Source organism: Lepidochelys olivacea (genome assembly GCF_965140295.1).
Source record: "Lepidochelys olivacea isolate rLepOli2 genome assembly, chromosome: 8".
Lineage (NCBI taxonomy): Eukaryota > Metazoa > Chordata > Testudines > Cheloniidae > Lepidochelys > Lepidochelys olivacea.
The window spans coordinates 37490640-37508186 of NC_140418.1; the positions used below are offsets into that span (position 1 = coordinate 37490640).

The 17547-nt window shown below is 50.8% G+C and overlaps 1 protein-coding gene across 3 annotated transcripts; it reads right to left on the bottom strand.

The window, feature by feature from the left end:
* Positions 1–4158: 4158 nt before the first annotated feature.
* On the bottom strand, positions 4159–14647 carry DND1 (DND microRNA-mediated repression inhibitor 1). 3 transcript variants are annotated; one of them, XM_084636054.1, is made up of 5 exons: positions 14548–14647; positions 12015–12132; positions 7097–7558; positions 6107–6526; positions 4159–5061 (listed from the first exon to the last, which is right to left on the bottom strand). In XM_084636054.1, exons 1-5 carry the CDS (start codon positions 14569–14571, stop codon positions 5009–5011), a joined length of 1077 nt encoding a protein of 358 aa, XP_084492180.1. In that variant the 5' UTR covers positions 14572–14647; the 3' UTR covers positions 4159–5008. The 3 variants fall into 3 exon arrangements, with proteins under 3 accessions (XP_084492180.1, XP_084492182.1, XP_084492181.1); XM_084636056.1 differs by having other exon boundaries at positions 4159–5328; XM_084636055.1 differs by lacking the exon at positions 14548–14647 and adding an exon at positions 12403–12696.
* Positions 14648–17547: the final 2900 nt, after the last annotated feature.

A 17547-nucleotide genomic window follows, 5' to 3' on the forward strand; every position in this document is an offset into this window, starting at 1 on the left:
TTAAGAGTAACAGAGGCGAAGGAAAGAAGGAACAGGTGGCAGCGATAGACCATCTATAGGGGAAAAAAGCTCTTTGCTTTTTATAAATTAGCAACAAAAGGTGCTAAGGCTGATGTAGAGACTGCTGAGGCTGAGAGCTACTGCTACATGCTTAATAGATGCTTAATGGTTGAAAGGGGATGTGCTTGTAGCAAGACTTAGAACTGTGCCATGTTTTTATTACTGTAAAAGTCAGAGGCCCCTGTCACAGATCCACAGGCCCCCTGTTCTTCAAGACAGCCCCTTCAGTACAGTAGCCTCCTCTGGGTCACACTCTCAGTAGGGGAGGCCTCTTGGCTTGTGTCCTAGGACCAAACCTCAGAGCTTTCGGCTCCACTGCTTCATGCCTTGAGCTCCCTGCAACAAGTCCCCCTGGATTGGGCACCTGAGAAAGACTGGCACACCCAAAGGGAGCAATGCACCCCCTACCCAACACTGGAGTGACTCAGCCAGCAGGAGGGTTTATTAGATGTCTGGAATGCCCTTAGTTACCCTAGAGAACAGAAAGTTACAGAATAGGTCATGTGGGTCAGTGCTGAACCCTCTGACTTCTTTAGTCCCCCTCAGGAAGCTTCTCTCCTGCCTCCAGCAGCCCACACTTAACAACCCCACCTGGCCCTCCTCAGTCCTTTGTTCTCCAGCTCATCACACGACAGTGGCTTCCTGTAGATGGTGGGCCACCCCCAGCCCTTTGTTGCTAGGTGCCAAGTGTATGACCAACTGGAGTGGCTATTGTGTGTGGGCCTCTCCCTGCACATGGGACCCTGGCAGCTCGGCACTGATCACAGTTGTATCTCTGAGGCTATGAACACATTACAGTTTACATTGGTATAAGCTATGTCACTGAGGGTATGACTAAACAGCCCCTAAAGGCACATTAGTTACACTGACCTAAGCATCAGTGTGGACACTGCTATGTCAGTGGGAGACCTTCTCCCGCTGACATAGCCATCCCTGCTCCTGGGGGCTGGAGTAATTTAGTTGATGGGAGAGCTCTCTCCTGGCAGCACAGCATGTCTGCACTAGCAGTACTGCATAGGTGCAGCTGCACCATTGTAAGCTCTGTAGTGTAGCCATAGCCTGACTCTCTCCAAAGAGTAAACCACCTTCCCCCTGTCCCTATTTGGTGAAACTAGTTAAATATGCACCACACAGGGAAACTGAGGCACACACCACAGTCATACAAAACATTAAAAATTCCCACTTCATCCCAAGCCCGAGGAAGAATAGGTGCTAGGTGCTGTACCCAACATACACAAAAAGGGCAGTTCCTCTGCCCAAGTGACAGTCTACCTGGACAAAGGGTGGGAGGAGAAACATTAAGTAATGCACTCACATAGCAAGTCAGTGTCTGAAGGACTTGAACCCCACTCTCAGGCCCCAGGATCTATGCCATGCTGCCTTCTGGTAGCACCTATTTAAACTAAATAGCCATCCCTTGACCTTCATCAAATCAACATACTTGGCCCTTTGCATAAGGGATTAAAAAAGCCCAACCTTCCACTATATAGCCGACTGCTCATGCATTGGCTGTAGCTTTTCTGATACTAGAGAGCAAGGTGAGGGAAGCTTAGGCTTTGTACATCACTGAAAAACACCAGTCTTCTGCTGCAGCTCACCTTTAATACACCAGGCCTGGCACACAGCCCACAGATGCTCTGGCCTGTACACAGCCCTCTCTCTCCTCTCCTGCCCTAGGCCTAGGTATAGGACGGGTTTCTGCTCCCTCCTTTCCAGAAACCAGTGACAGACAGGTGGGCAGCAGTACAAGGGCTCAGCGTGGTTATCCATAATCAGCCTTTCCTAAGTCAGGCCCCATTAAAAAAAGGTGTCAAGTTAGGCCTGGAATTCCAGGAGTGACCAGTGATTTTGGGTGCCAACATCTTGAATTTTAACCACATGGTGGGGTGGAAAACAGAGCCAGAGCAGGTTCATTCAAGGCCATGGCTCCCATCATCATCTCAAGCCCTAACAGCATCTAGACACAGAGACATACTGAGGAGTTGCTCTGACAGAACTGGTCCAAGGCCCCGCAGTTACCTGTGCCAGTTCATGCAGAGGACAGCTGTGACCACTCTGGTAGGTTGGGACAGAGACTAGGCAACACCACCCATGCAGGAGCAAGTCACACAAAAGGCAGCACAGTCCCTTAACTGCAAGAGCCATTTGCATGGAGAGTTTACAAGCCATTCCAGAAAGCACTCAGCTAGGAAGGACAGGGGGATGGTCACCCTCAGGGGAATGCACTAAGGAGCTGGGGCAGAGATGAGGGAAGGGAGTCCAGAGTGGAGAGTACTGTGCTTTGGCTCTCCTACACCAAGCCCTCCAACAGGGCTTTCCACACCGACAGCACATTCAGCAGTATGGAGTAGCCAGACTGTGTCCCAGATGGGCTGTTTGATCACAAAAGGATGCCTGTGGTACATCTCTTGCCTGCCTGCTTACCCACCCTACCACTAGGAGAGGGGGAACTCCCTAGTCTCATAACAGAAGAGCCTGACAAGGGGGGCGATGAGAGAAATGTGACAAGAGGGCAAGTGCCAGCAGATCCTTGGGAAACCTTATTGAATTAAGGGAGTTTCTGTACTATGGGGCTAGGGTGTACTCTCTAGGGGGACATGATGTGAGGCTAGGGGATTCAAGAACTAGATTGACCAAGGGGGCAGATGAGAATGAATAGGTTGGAACCATCAGTGGGTTTCCTGGGAAATACTTTGGGAAGGGTTAATACAAATTCCCTTAACTCTACTTACACAAAACCAAGCCTGCCCGACATAGGCCCTAAGGAGAGGCTGCTGCTTATCATACAAGAGGCTGGAGATCAAGGGCCTGAGCTGCATCACTAAAAAGGCCAAATCAGCCCTGTCTGGGCTCTAGTTCTGAATCAGACAGCTATGAACTTTTAAACAGGGGGGAAAGGGGTATGTATAGATGCTGAATTTGTAACAGCTAGTAGGGGCCTAGGATGGAGTGGGCATGAGCTCCAGGAAGCACTGTTCCTTGCATGGAGGTTTTTTTAGTGCTTTCAAAAAGTTTTCACATTAAGAATAAATGTACTTGCTTAAAAACTGGGTGTAACTGCAGGCAGTTACTCTGGGCATAAGCAGTGGAGAGGAAGCAAAGCACAGACAGTGGCCAGTTTATGCAGTCTGGCTTGCTAGGAATATCACAGTATAGGCAGGGAACTGCAGCACAGAAAACCACCTCTCAGGAGAATGAACTAGTCTCTGTCACTATCATGAGGTGACAGCAGGAAGCCAGAGAATTTAAGTAGGAGCCCACAGTGGAGCACAGGAGAGGAAGACAGGTGCAGCTGCACTGAACTGATAGATCTCCACAGGAAGGGGCAGCTGGTTTCCCAGGAGGACATGAGCAACCACCATGAGGCAGGTGCTTCACTCCTAGCTGAGCCTTTGCATTCATCCCCAAAACCCCTCTTCAAAAACCCACAAGCTCCATCTCAGGGGCAGAGCATCTGTCACCCCTTCCCAAGTTCTTTAAGGCCAGGGCAGCTCACCAGCAGACAGACCCTGGAGATGCTCAGTACCAGGAGTAAGGCTGAGCACCTGCCACTGCTCCCTGAAGCATTTAAGCTTCCACTTTACCTTCAGCAGCAGCTGGCCTTCTTGAACTGAGCTGCCCCCTGCCAGCAACTCTCCCTACACCTCAGCAGCTCCTCCCTAACCCTGCCAGCCCCAGGCATTAGCTAAAGGAGAGATGAGGTTGAGCTTTTCAAGGCCCAAATGCCATGTGAGTGGACAGGCCAGTCTTGGAGACAAAGCAGTGGGGAGAGCAGAGCTCATGCTGCTGGGGGCAGGGACTGGGTAGTCAGAGGCTAGGCTGGAGGATACTCTAGAACAGCACCTCACTGGCCTGGCTTTGGGAAAGAAAGTGTAGCTGGCACAAGGGCAGCAGCATCTGGCTACTGCTGACAAGGAAGCCCACCAACGCTTCTGCTCCAGCAGGATGGTGACTCAGCATTGCAGCAGGGGAGAAGAACCCCTCCCCCTGAGCCCAAGCCAACACTGGTGACAGAGGCAGGATCTATTCCACGTACAGGGGGCCCAAAGGGCGGTTGGCACCATACTCCAGAGAAGACCAGACACAACAGTTGCCTTTCAGGCTACTTTAATACAACCTCCCAACCCTTCAGTCAGAGTCTGAATGATCATTCATACACAGTGGCATGGACTGTCAACACCACTGGGGACTGGAGGACCCCAAATGCCATTTCCTTACAACCCCTTGCTCATAAATAGCTTGGTGACTCAGAGAGGTGGTCACCATTTCCTCATTAAAAACAGCTCCCGTCACCATGCCAGCCGTGACCCTCCCCTACTTAGGCACTAGCAGGATTCAGGAAAGGCCTCCGCTCACGACTCAGCCCAGGAGGGATGCTTCCAACAGAGAACACTGGATTCTTCCAAACAGAGCGTAGGCCAGTGGAACAGGCAGCATTGCAGGGGGTGTTTCCCACCCAGCGTGTGTCCCATGCTCTTCCTTGCTTCATAGGACAGTTGTCTGACCTCATTGGCCAAGACCACAATAAAAAACTCAACCAAGCTTTTAAAGCAAAGTAAACAACTTTCAAACAGAATGAGTCAAACAAAGAGCTAAGAGAACAAGATTTAGTCCCAGGAATTTAAACAGAGCAGCCCTTCCCCCAGATGAGGGTGGGGGAAGCAGAGGCTTGCTCAGTGCACCTGCAGGGCTTGCTACCAATATAGCTCTGTGCTGTACATGCTAGGGACAGTCATTAATTGCCCAGTCTAATAGCAGGGAGTTCCCCAGGCCCTCTCCAAAGAGCACTCTAGCAGGTACATTTCAATACAAATAAAACCCTAACAGAACAAAAGAAAAATCTTCGAGCCTGGTCAGACTCACCCAGTCACCCAGCATGCATCTTCTTATGACCCCAGGACCTATGCAGATTGGGTCCTTCATTGCCTGGCCAGTTTAGCTGGTCCCTCTATGATGGTATGTGGGAATCCCCATGACACGCACCTCCCCGGGTTACTGCACCTGGGCACAGCCAGAGCAAAGAACATAAAAACATTAAAAAAACCAAAAATCTGTGTCAAACATCTGAGAGAAAACACAAACAGGGACCAGAAGCAGCCTCTGCTTAGTGCCCACGTCCTGTAAAACCAGCTTACAAAATGTGAACACATCTACCCCACCCCTCCTCCCCTCAAGGGGCCAGAGACAGGAACACAAAGCCAATGCACTGAGCCCCAGAGGGGCAGCGCACGGCTCTGTGGAAACATCCAGCCTACACCACCGGGCACCCTGTTGGGGAAGGAAAAGAGAATTAGAGCCATATGCAACACAGCAGAGAGCTAAACAGTCAGAGAGACAGTGTGCCCCGCCCCTTTCCCCATGCCTGAACACCCCTCCCCTTCCAAAATAGACTATTTACCCAGCCTTTCCTGCAGCTCTCAGCTCCTCCTTCAGCTACAGCTCACATCAATACACTCCAGCCACTGGAGTGCTAGCACAGGAAGCCCATAACCCAGAGTCACTCTACTGGGTAGTATTTCACCTACCCTCCAGCAGGAGGCATTTCACATTCCTTTGATTCCTGCCCCCTTCCCCATCCTCGAAATCCCAAAGGTAACAGGAGATACTGGCATCCCCTAACTTGGAGAGCAGGAAAAATCCCTCAAGCGAACAGATGTTTCCAAGATTAAACCTTGAAACAATTTTAGTTTCATCTTCCTTCTCGCTGGCTCATTTCACTTTCATTCTGAATTTCCCCCTCAGCCAGACTCAGGGCAGTTCATGCCTGGTCTCTAACTCTACCGAAAGTGTCTCACGCATAAGGACTAAGTTGCAATGGCTGGGTTGGCCATGCAGAAGAGGACTATCAACCACTGGCATTCCACTGGAAAGAATGTGCAAACATTTCTATGGTTCTTTCCTAAACCTACATAAAAAGGTCAAGATACCAGGCTGAGTTTGGTCCAACAGCATCCCTGTAACTGAGTCACTGGGTTTTTAATACCCTGGCTTTTGGGAGCTGTTCCCCTCAGCCCCAAGACCTCTGCAGAGCCGTGCACAGACTCACCCAAAGTTTTGAGCAGCTGCAGCGCTATGGCATTTTTGGCCTTGTCATGTCCACTCAAGCCAGATTTATCAGGTTTGATCCACATAAACCCACTGAAGGGGGATGGGTAACCTGGAATCACCACCTGATACCAGAACCGCAGCCAGCCGTCAGGGTTTGCTTGGACACATTTAGTTAGAAACACAGGGATTCCCAGCTGCTGCTCCTTGCACAGTGCGTTCAGGTAGTCTAACACACAGAGTGCCTGTGGCAAGGGGCACGTCACAGCATTACCAGGTGCCTGGCTCGGACTGTCCCTCTCGCAGCCACGAGGCTGTGAGCTTTCCGGGAAGGTTCTCTCTGAGTTGGCACGGAGTTTCTGCTTCATGTCTACTTTCAGCCAATCCACTTCGATTTCCTCTCCATACAGGCCCAAGTTACCTATGCACAAGAGGAAGCAGGTCTTAGTTTCAGAGCATTGGTGCTCCTGGTGCTGAGAATGGGGACAGTACATGCAAGAAAGCAAGAGGGAGTAAGAATGCACACAGATTCCTCCCCCCCACACTTATCAGGTATTGGACAAGACAGTTTGAGATCCTACTGATAATTCCCTGCAATTCTGGGTTGGGTTTACACTGACAATGGCTACAGGTTACCAGATATAGGCCTAAACTAGAGAAAACCCACCCCCAAACGCATCTAGCCTGAGGGACCAGCAACAGCTCTGCTGTCATTTCCAAGCTCTCCTTTCTGCCCTGGTGATTTATACCCCAGGAAAGCCAGGGCAATCAACTGCCACAAACAAAGGCAACATCCGAAAGGACATGGAAAGGGACAAGACAGTAACCAGTGTTGCCATTTTAAGGTGATATCACCCTATCAGAAGATACATGCACCCACTACTCCCAGACTAGTGCTCAGAGAAGCCACTGCCACTTCTGGGATCTGCAATGCCCCTTCCATTCTGATTCCTCTTGCCCTGGCCCACTCCTCCCCACAGAGGTGGAGTACCTTCCACTAGAGTTTTCTTGGCCATGGCTGCGGCTCGGTGGGAGTTGTATTTCAGCACTGCAAGCTGTCCCCCCTTCCGGGAGGGGCTGCGATACAGGGATATGTTCAGGACCCCTGTTGTCACCTCCTGCAACAGTGTCTGCAGCTGGCCCTGCTCCACCAAGGACGACAGGCCATCCACACATAGCTCACACTTCTCAGTGCTCCTGCAAACCATGATGGGGCAGCCCTTCTGCACCTCAAAGTTGTTCAGAGCCGCAATAGCTACTTGTGCACTGCGCCGATTGCTGTACTTGGCATAGGCGAAGCCACGGTTGAGCCCGCTGAAGGTCATCATGAGGCGGAACTCATACAGCTTGCCCACGCTTTGGAAGAGAGGAATTAATTTGTTTTCATAGATGTCCTGAGGGAGTTTTCCAATAAATACCTCTGAGCCAGATAGAGGGGGCTCCCCGATCCAGCCTGTAGATACACAAAAGCCAAGCAGTAAGACAGACACCCCCAGTCTCCAACAACTGCGCTTCCCTGAAACTCAGTGTGACAAGAGGCTGTGCCACTGGAGAGCAAAGTGAACCAGGCCTCAGCTTACCCCTTATCTGCAGAAGGATCCTGGGTAGGCAATGAGCCTTGGACACCAGCTCTGCACACAGGACAGGCTGGAGCAGATCCAAAAGGGTAAAGAGCAAGGCCGTCCTGCTCAGTGGGAGAGGACAGAGGGAACCCTCTCATCCAGGGGTGAGAAAAATTTTAAAAAGGTTTCTTTGACTTAGTTTTTAAATTATTATAAGTTTCTTTTTATAAGTAAACCCGTTTAAAAATGAAATCTGATTAATTGCTTAAAACATTTAAATTAAAAAAGTTAAATCCATGAGCTGCTATCAAAAAACTTGGAATTAAAGGCTACTTTTCTATAGGAAGAAAGGTCTTCCCCCAATTCTAACTTGGCTCTATAAGCTTTATAAATATGGCACAATAGGTCATGTACTGTATGAAAGGTTTTATTTAAAAAAATTATATGCTGTTGTGTTTAAATTCCAGTTACCATCCTAATGGAGCTTGACAAATCATTAGCAAAAAGTTAATTATCTAGCAAGTAAGCAGTATATCAGTCACCATTTTCTAACATACTAAAAACATACAATTAAGACTCTGAAAATGTTAAGCTATAAAGTTGCTTAGATACATGTGGCAAAAAGATGCACCAAATCTAGTGTCAAGGCTCTATTTAGTTGTAAAGCACTATGTTTTAATGGGTACACCAACCAGTAAGACAGCACCTTTCTTTAAAAATAAGTGGAGTACAAATGGAAAAGTTAATTAAAATCAGTATTCAAACAGAGGCTCTCAGTTGGTGATTTGAAGATCAGTGATCATCTTCAAAGGCCTTGATTTAAATCAATGCCCCCTGCTCCTTTCACAGCACACCCTCCCTCTTGCTCACCCACCAGGCTGCTATGAGGGAAGCTAGCTGCTGGGTGCCCAGGTGTTTTAGCCTCCAGAACCTGCCCCACCCCACCCCCCCAACAACTGTCCCAGTCTGGGGGGGTCCCTTGGCATGCTCTCAAGGCACAGACCCTCTGTCTACACCCCTACTGCCCCAAGACCCTTGGGCTCAGTGCTGACCCTTCAGATCCACTCCCCTCATCTTAAAATACATCCTCCTCCATAACTCCATCCAAAAGCATGAAGAGGGCCCTACCAAATTCATGGCCCATTTTGGTAAATTTCATGGTCATTGGATTTTAAAATTTTAAATTGCATGGGTTCAGATATTTAAATCTGAAATGTCACGGTGTTGTGAGCATGGGAGTTCCGACCCAAAACGGGAGGGATCATGGGGAGATCGCAAGGCTATATTGTAGAGGGTTGCAGTATTGCCACTCGTACTTCTGGAGAGCTGGAGCCGCTGGCCGGGAGCCCAGTCTGCCGTCAGTGCTAGTGCCAGCAGCACGAGAGCTGGGTTCCTAGCCAGCTGCTGCTGAGCTTCCTGCAGCTGGGGGAGGCTTCCAGAAGTGGGTCTCTCCCAACCCTGGGAGTGGCCCATGCAGGGGACAAGGAAGTCCCATTCGTCCCCCCCCAGACCAGCCAGGATTAGCAGCTGGAGCCTGGCACATGGTAGAAGCCCCCAACTGAGGCCGCCCAGCTCTCCCTTTCCCCAGCTCTGGACCAGGGTTCAGAGGCTAAGGGGACATTGGGTTGGCTGTGCATGGGGCAGGGTGACCAGAGTGCCTCCCAACCATAGCACCCTGGGCAGTTGCCCATATAATCCACCTGTAAGGCCAGCCCTGCCCCCAAAAAAGTGATGACCCCCTCATACCATGGTACCCTCACTTCTGCGCTGCTGGTGGTGGCGGCACTGCCTTCTGAGCTGGGTGCCCACCCAGAAGCCACTGCTCTCTGGCCACCCAGCTCTGAAGACAGCACAGAAGTAAGGGTGGCAGTACTGTGACCAATGGACAGATTTTGCAGGGGAGATCAGATTTCATGGTCTGTGATGCATATTTTATGCGTGTGAATTTGGTAGGGCCTTAAGCATGAGCCTTTTTGGTACCTCTGTGGGCTCAAGTGGTAGGTGTGAATGCTTAACACATACACACTTTGCACAGAAGTCCAACACATCCTTGATCTTTAAGAGAGAAAATTACTCAGGGTCTACCTACACTATAAACTTAAGCCATCCTCTATTAGGTTGACTTACTGTGGTAATGCATATCTGCACTACTGTCCTTGGTTTGGTGGTGCACATCCTTACCAGAAGCGCTTCCACTGACCTAAAAGAGGCAGCGTGGGGAGCTGAGACCCTAGTCTTTCAATTTTGCTGGCAGCTCCCTGCAAGAGCCTGAGCTGCCCCCGCCCATGAACTGCCTCCCCATTCCTTGCCAGGAGCAGGGGGAAACCACCCGGGGTTTCTAGCCTCCTTGTTCCCGGCTCCAGAGCCATACAATTGACAAGACCACCAACAAACATTCCCGGCTGGGAGCGGGGTCCAGCTACCCATCTCTCCAGGGGTACAAGAGGCAGTTGGGCTCTAGCTGCCTAGCTTCTAGTCAATTGACAAGAGCCAACAGCTTCTGTAAGGAATGCAGTGTCTACACAGACACTGTGTTGCCCTAACTACACCTACATAAGCCCTACACCTCTCGTGGCAGTGGAGGAATTATACCTGTGTAGTGGGGCACTTGCATCGGCAGGACAAGGCTGCAGTGTAGACACTGACATAATTAGGTCGATGCAAGCTGCCTAACATCGACCTAACTGTAGAGTATACTATGCCTCAGACTACAGATCATTTAGAAAACCTAACTGCAACACCCCTCACTAGCTCACCCTGCCCTTGGCAGACAAACTCTCTTCAGGTTGTTTAGCAGGGTCCCTGGCCTCAGACTTCTACATGCTGGACTGCTTCTCCTGCATGGAGACAGGGGTGTCCCTAGACATTTTGGTGTCCTCCGCGGCTGGGGGGGGCCTGAGGGGGGAACTGCACCCCAGCACAAGCTGGCAGAGTGGAGCAGGTTGGGGCTGGGTCACTCCACTTCCTGCTGCCCAGTGATTGCAGAGCAAGTCCCACCCTGCACTCATGGTGTGACAGGAAGTGGAGTGACTGGGCCACAGCCCACTCCACTCTGTTCCTTTGGCTCCCAGCCTTGGGACTTGGAGGGCAGGGGGTAACTGCCCCCCCAGCACTCACTGGTGGTGCAATGTCTAGGAGTGGCCCTGCTCAGCACTCACAGAAATGGGGCCCATGACCCTGCATACCCCCACCCCCGGGTCACCTGTCTGTAGCTGTTGTGGGCTGCAGGGGTTCCCCCTTCACACATGCAGAACACCTGAGCAGGATAAGGTGGAGAAAGAGGACGACTTGGATGACACGCTGAGCAAGATCCTGCAAGCCAGAGCTGTATCAGATCACGAACAAAGGACCTGGAGGTTGAATACTGCAGACTGTATGGAAAAGGATAGAGTGGACAGGAGAAAGATGCAGGAGTCCCAACAGGAAAAGACAACAGATTTAGCAGGATATAATTGAGCTTCTCCAGCAGCAAAAATCCCTAGAGACTCTTGTGGGCCTACATGTTCAAACACAGGCTTGCCTCCCTTTGCAATCCATGGAGAGCTTCATCATATCACTCCAATACACCCTTCAACACTCTTCTCATGGCTCTACAAATACCAAAAAGATCGCGTATCCTGTGCTTGCAACGCTCATGATAATAGTGCAGAGCTGTACAGACTCCATGCTTCTATTAGAGATGGCTAACAGTGACAAGCCCTGCCTGGGTTCATAGGACTTTCAAAACAGGAGCAAAAATTATGGGGTAGAGATGTTATGCTATGCAGAAAGTTGCATGATGGGAACTTGACCCTGCAGTTCCACCCACCCCTGCACAACTTGTTTCTACCCCTCCACACATTGCCAAAAGTTCCCAATGGCACTTGCACACCAGGATACCTACCCACTGCATATAGTTATAGGCACTCCTAGTGAGCGTGCAGAGCACCAATGCAAGGAGCCAAGCATACAAGTGATATAACTGCAGCAGCTTTATGCTTATGTAACGTGCACTGGCAAGAGTTTGTAGTGTGGATGTGTCCCAATGTGCTTCACCTTGGGTAAGTCATCACCGCATTCAAATGCCAGGGACAATGTTGTGTCAGACATGATATATCCTTGCCAGCAGAGGTGGAAAGACACACACACACACGATACTAGTTTTCATAGCAACAGCTTCACAGTATCAACTAAAATTCTTACATTGTACAGACGCCCCCATATCACCACACTTCCTCATCAGGAAACTTATCTAGGTTTTCCATTCATTGCTACCCATCATGGAGCTGTGAATGGACTCAGCAGTTTGGAACCAGTAGAGTGACTGTATTTCTATGCCTAAAGTAACTGAAAAAGCGGTCAACTTACCTGGAGGAGGGCCTCCATACTTCCTCTGACCATTGACCTGCACCAGTTGGATGCCAGTCATCTTCACCCAGGCCAACAGGGCTGTTTTGTTGTTCTGATTGATGGCATCACTCCACATCTGTCAAGGAACCAGACAGATACTTTGTCCAAGGTTGGCCCAGTGGTTATTTCTGACCTCATGTCTGAGGCCTTCAGAGGAAGCGAGTTAGCAGTGACCCACACCACCAGCAGACAGACACCCATTTACAACCCTCCTCCAAAAACTACCACCAACTGGTATGTAAAACTTTAGACTGCGCTTTCTTATTCTCCAGGGTCAGAGAACATGTGACAAGACTCCTACATCACAGAGACTTCTGGTGGCTCTACTCAGTCAAGGTTCACCTACCTGGTCTCGTTAAAAGGAGCCATAGTAGATCCAGTGTTGCAGGGAGGCCTCATCAGCTCACTCCCACTTACTCCATGGTGATGAGGACCTATGAAGCTCCCTAGATTCCAGCAAAGACTCCAGAATGAAGTCCAGGTTGCAGAAGGTTTTCAAGAGAAAAACCTCAGTATTAGAGAATAACTTAAGAGTAATACATAAAAAGGTGTTCAGACACCTTGAAGAAAGCAGTCAGCCAGCCACCAACTCAGACTGATGCTAAGACAGGACATCTGGAACAGGATGGCAGAGAGAATATCATACTGCTGTGACAGCCTCTGACACACTCACTCCAGTTAGAAGCTACATTTCCTAAGACTTAAATTGCAACTCAGCTGGAGAAATATTGGTTAAGTGACAGCTCCCATACCCATACATGGGACAATTGCATCAGTTTCACTCAAGTTTTTTTTTTTAAACCCACTTTTAATTAAACTGGCACAAACCCCTGTGTAGAGGCTCTTATCCTGGTTTCAAAACAAGGATGTTTTGATTTAGCTTAATGTGATTAGAAGTCAGTTTAAGTTGCACTGAAATAAGTACATCCACACAGGGGTCTGCATTAGTTTAACTAGACTAGGTTAGACATCACCCTTTACATACCATGTAGCAAGCATTTTAGAGACCGCTCTCAAGCCTCAACATTAGTTTCTACAGCTAGTACATATTTAGTTGTACTGTTTTCTAAAGCAGGTAAAATCCTTCCAGAAGACAGAGATTAGAGAGCAGGAAAGTGATTGGCCCTAAACCGCCTAGTTCTCTAAACCAGCAACAATGCCCCCTACATACAGAATCAAACATGCGAGAGCACCTCATGGGGGCTTAACACAGCCATGAGATGGCCATAATGCATGTTAAGATTTTAAGTCACCTTCCTTCTCCCCTTTTCAAGATGGGCTTCCTCCCCAGTTTGGGTTGTCATTGTTGGGTTGTCTAAAAGTGTTTTAGGAAGATTATTTTCCCCCTCTAATCTGGGTATGCAGCACCCTGCCACCAAAGCTAAGCAACTTGCATATCTTGACAAGAAACATGGTCTCGTTGCAATAGCCAGCTGAAGGGAGTGATAGCTGAGCAGTTGGGAACACCTGTGTCAGCCAAAAAAAGGCAGTGGGTGTGTCAGAACCATCAACATACAACAGATAGTGCCAGGGGCAGCCCAAACAAACAGACTGACATTTACAGATAAAGAAAACCAAAAATGTGTAGCTAAATCCTGGGGAGAGTTAAGTTAGTTTATCTCTGACTGTTTGGCGGCTCCAAGCCTTTCAGGGATCAGTACCACTCAGACACGGATTTCCAGACTCCACCCCCACCTTTTCCTGGAGTTCCACTCCCTCCCCTGCTCCTCCGCAGGGACGGGCATCACCCGACACCTCCTCGCTGGTCTCCCACCTCAGGGCGCACACAACCTCCGTGCTCCTCCATTCTGACAAGGGCGCCACCCCAGGCCCAGCCTCTTGGGACCCATGGGGGAGGGGGAAGAGCTCGCAGAGAGGACCCAAGTTCATTAACGCTCCCTGGGGCGGACTCCTCTCCGCAAAGCGCCTATTTAGGGGAGTCTCCGGGGAGCGAGTTCGGCCCCTTGGCCAGACCCGCAGCAAAACGGGCCGGAACCTGCTGCAAGGCTCCGCCAGGCCCCTGAACCTAGCACTTGCCATCCAGCGCCAGCTTGCGGAGCGACGCCGATTCTACCCCTTCCCAGCGGGTCAGCACCGGGAGCACTGGAGCGCCTACCCCAGAACACCGGCAGCGTCGCAGATCCCCTCCATGCCGGCACTCCCCGCACCAGGAGGGTCCGGACGCCCCCGCCCTGCCCGAGGAGCCGCTCACAACGAAGCTCTCTCCGCGGCTGGCAGATGGGTCGGGCCCCCTGGGGCCGGGGAAGCGCTGAGCGCCGCTCCAGGAGCCCTGTACCGGCGGAAGGCGCCGCAACAGCCAAAGGGGCTGCGCCGCCCGAGGAGGCTGGAGGTTCCCCCTGCCCTCCGGGAGGGGGAGGCAAGAGGGGACCGGAACTACCCAGGGGCACATGCTCGGCACCATAGCCCAGGCCCCCTTGCTCGGGCCACTATCCAGCCAGGCGAGCCCCGGGAAAGGCCCCAGGGCGCTCACCTGCGCCTCCAGCGCGCCCTCCATGCTGCGCCAGCGAAATCCCTCGCAGGGGTGGCTCCGCCCGTCGCCCCTTTATAGCCGCCCCAGGCCTGGAAGCTTCCAGCGGCCCCGACCGGGGCTCGCTCATTGGGCGTTGGCTGGGCTCACCCCGCCCCCCGGGGGTTAGGGTGGAGCCGGCCTCGGCCCTGGACGTCGGCGAGGCGCCTCGCTCCGGCACCAAGGGTCAGGGGGCTGTGGCAAAGTTGCCGTCTCCAGGCATCGTTACAAAGTTACAGCCCGAGGGGGCCTGCGGAGAGGGGCGCTGCTCCCAGCAGCTCCCGTGCCAGGTCTGCCGGCAGGGCAAGGGGCCAGACGGGCAGTGTCCCCACGGAAGGGGTGGGAGCCCCAGCTGATCCCCGGAGGGTGCAGCAGTAAGGCGGATAGCACCTGCCACTTCTTCCTGTTCCAGAGCACTGAAGGATGGTTATGCACAGAACCCCCCCACCCTCCCCATTAGGTCCCTTACTGTGCCAACACTCACACTCATGATAAAGACCACGAGAAGTAATGGCTGCAGGAACCCACAACTCCTACTAGCCCAATGCCCTGGTAGGCCCAGCTACTGTCGAACAGTGAGGGCTTGATGCTGGCAAGATTCAGAATAGCATAAGGGAACTGAACAGGAATAGAGACTGCTCAGGAACCAATGCTGGCTTAACACAACGAAATGTCCCTGCATTTGCTAGCAGGGTCAGAGAAAGGCAACATGTTCTGGGGTGGTTTGTGCACTGCCCTGCATGAACACGGCTAGCAAAGTGTCATGCTCCCCCCTCTCTCTAGTTCAGTCGTTTCAGATACTGTTGCCCTAGCAGTCAACAAGTTTTTTGCAGAAACTTACAGCTACCTACTCATAACCAGCTTCTCTGGAAAAGAAAGCAGGCACCAGAGCCAGCCAAACCCACCCAGTTCTGATTTTTCAGGGAAAGTGGCTCATGGAGAAGACACATTTCTGCATTTCTTTTCTCACAGAATTAATAGAGCCGCTTCCAGCCCTATCCAACCCAACCCAGCACAACTTTGGTTTGTTCAGAAGAAGTTTTAAAGGAAAACAGCAGTGATCAGTTGTAGCACCTTGGAGTCAAGTATTATTAAATCAGAGGCGCCCTTTGAAGTAAGTGGAATATCAGGGTTGGATCCTGTTCTATTTGCTTAGGAACCTTAATCCTTAGCCCACCCTCTCTGTACCACCACCAGTTATCTCAGTGAAACCTCCCCTATACTGATACTCTAATGAGAATTAAGGTTTTGCTGACTGTATGACTTTAATAATTCAGCACCCATTTAAATGCATGAAAAAGTAGCAACTCTGCAGTTTTCTTTCTTGCTAGTTGGAAAGCAGGTGCCAGTTCCTACATTTAAAAAGTGTGCTAAGTGTGACCACTCTTACCTTGAAAGAAAAATAGGAGCTGCTGTCTCATTAATTTATGCTCTTGAGTTTTACTTTTAAGTATACAAACAGGACAGTCTGCTGAAGATGCAACATTTGATTTAAAGTGATTTAGGTGACATTTCAATGCATGCAACTTTCTAATCAGTCTGGGATATTTCCAAAAGGCTCAGATCATTAGGCATCCAACTTCCACTAAATTTAATGGGATTTGGACAAATTTGAAAATTCCAGCCTTGGACAAACACACTTAAATAGCATTAGGGTTTGACACAGAAGAAGGGGAGCGGTTAAGACTCACTTAAGTGATTAATCTTGAGAGAGAGGATTTGGGACAAAGATTAGGTGAATGGTCTCAGAAGTAAACAATTCTACATTCTACAAGCCCGAAGGGATGCAGAGGGGCAGAAATGTCTAAGGTTTAGACAGGCTATAGCAGGGGTGGGGTAACTTTTTGGGACAAGGCCACATCTGGAAATAGAAATTGTATGGCAGCCTATGAATGGCAGACTATGAATGCTCACAAAATTGGGGTTGGGGTGCAGGAGGGGGTGTGGGCTCTGGGGTGAGGCCAGAAATGAGTTCAGAGTGCGGGAGGGGACTCTGAGCTGGGGTGGGGGAGTGGGGTGCAGGCTCTGGCTGGGGGGTGCAGGCTCTGGGGTGGGGCTGGGGATGAGAGGTTTGGGGTGCAGGAGGGTGCTCTGGGCTGGGACTGAGGGGTTTGGAGATTAGGACTGGGGAAGGGGGTCAGAGCGTGGGGTGAGGCTCAGGGGTGCAGGCTCCGAGTGGTACTTACCTCAAGTGGCTCCGAGAAGCAGCAGCATGTCCCTTCTCCGGCTCCTCCACAGAGGAGTGGCCAGGCAGCTCCAATTGGAGCGCATAGGAGCAGGAGCGGGGTCACGCCGCGGCTTCCAGGAGCCACATGGAGCATCCCCCAACCCTGCGCCCTGGCTGGAGCGGGGCCATGCCATGGCTTCCAGGAGCTGCGTGGTGAGGCCCCTGACCCTGTGACCCGGCTGGAGCACCGGAGCGGGACAAGCCCCAGACCCCACTCCCCAGTGGGAGCTTGCAGGCCACCTTAAAATGGCTCGCAGGCTGCAGTTTGCCCACCCCTGGGCTTTAGTATAGTTCTTATGGCACCGAAATAGTAGAGGAAGAAGAGCTGATAAACCCTACTGACTGGTAAACTTAACCCAATAAGCAGCAGCCGAAGCAAAGGTGGCTAAAAATATATTGAGGTTTTTGCAGGGGAGTGCGTTGTGAGAGCTCAAGGAGATTATCAAGTGATAGTACACTGCACTGGGTAAAGACTTTTTGGAGTAATTTGGGCAGCATAGAGCAACTAAAATAATGAGACAGATAAAACTGGGATTATTTAGTTCTGAGAAAAGGGAGTTCTGAGAAATTGAGAGGGAGCTGACTGCAGTACATCTGCTTGCTAAGGGTTATCCTCCAATTAAACTGAACGTGTCTGAGGTCACTGGGTAAACCAGAACTAGGGGGCACATATTTAAAGGATCCCATGTAAACCAAATTAAAGTAGGGATTATTTTACAGACTGGTGAAGAGAAAAC

What these genes read in the sequence shown, in the direction of transcription:
- DND1 (XM_084636054.1), bottom strand. Translation starts at nt 14,571, where the DNA reads ATGGAGGGCGCGCTGGAGGCGCAG. An exon ending in AGGGCGCGCTGGAGGCGCAG is followed by an intron (nt 12,133 to 14,547) that starts GTGAGCGCCCTG and finishes GTTCCTTGACAG; the next exon opens with ATGTGGAGTGATGCCATCAA. An exon ending in CAAGAAAACTCTAGTGGAAG is followed by an intron (nt 6,527 to 7,096) that starts GTACTCCACCTC and finishes TCTTGTGCATAG; the next exon opens with GTAACTTGGGCCTGTATGGA.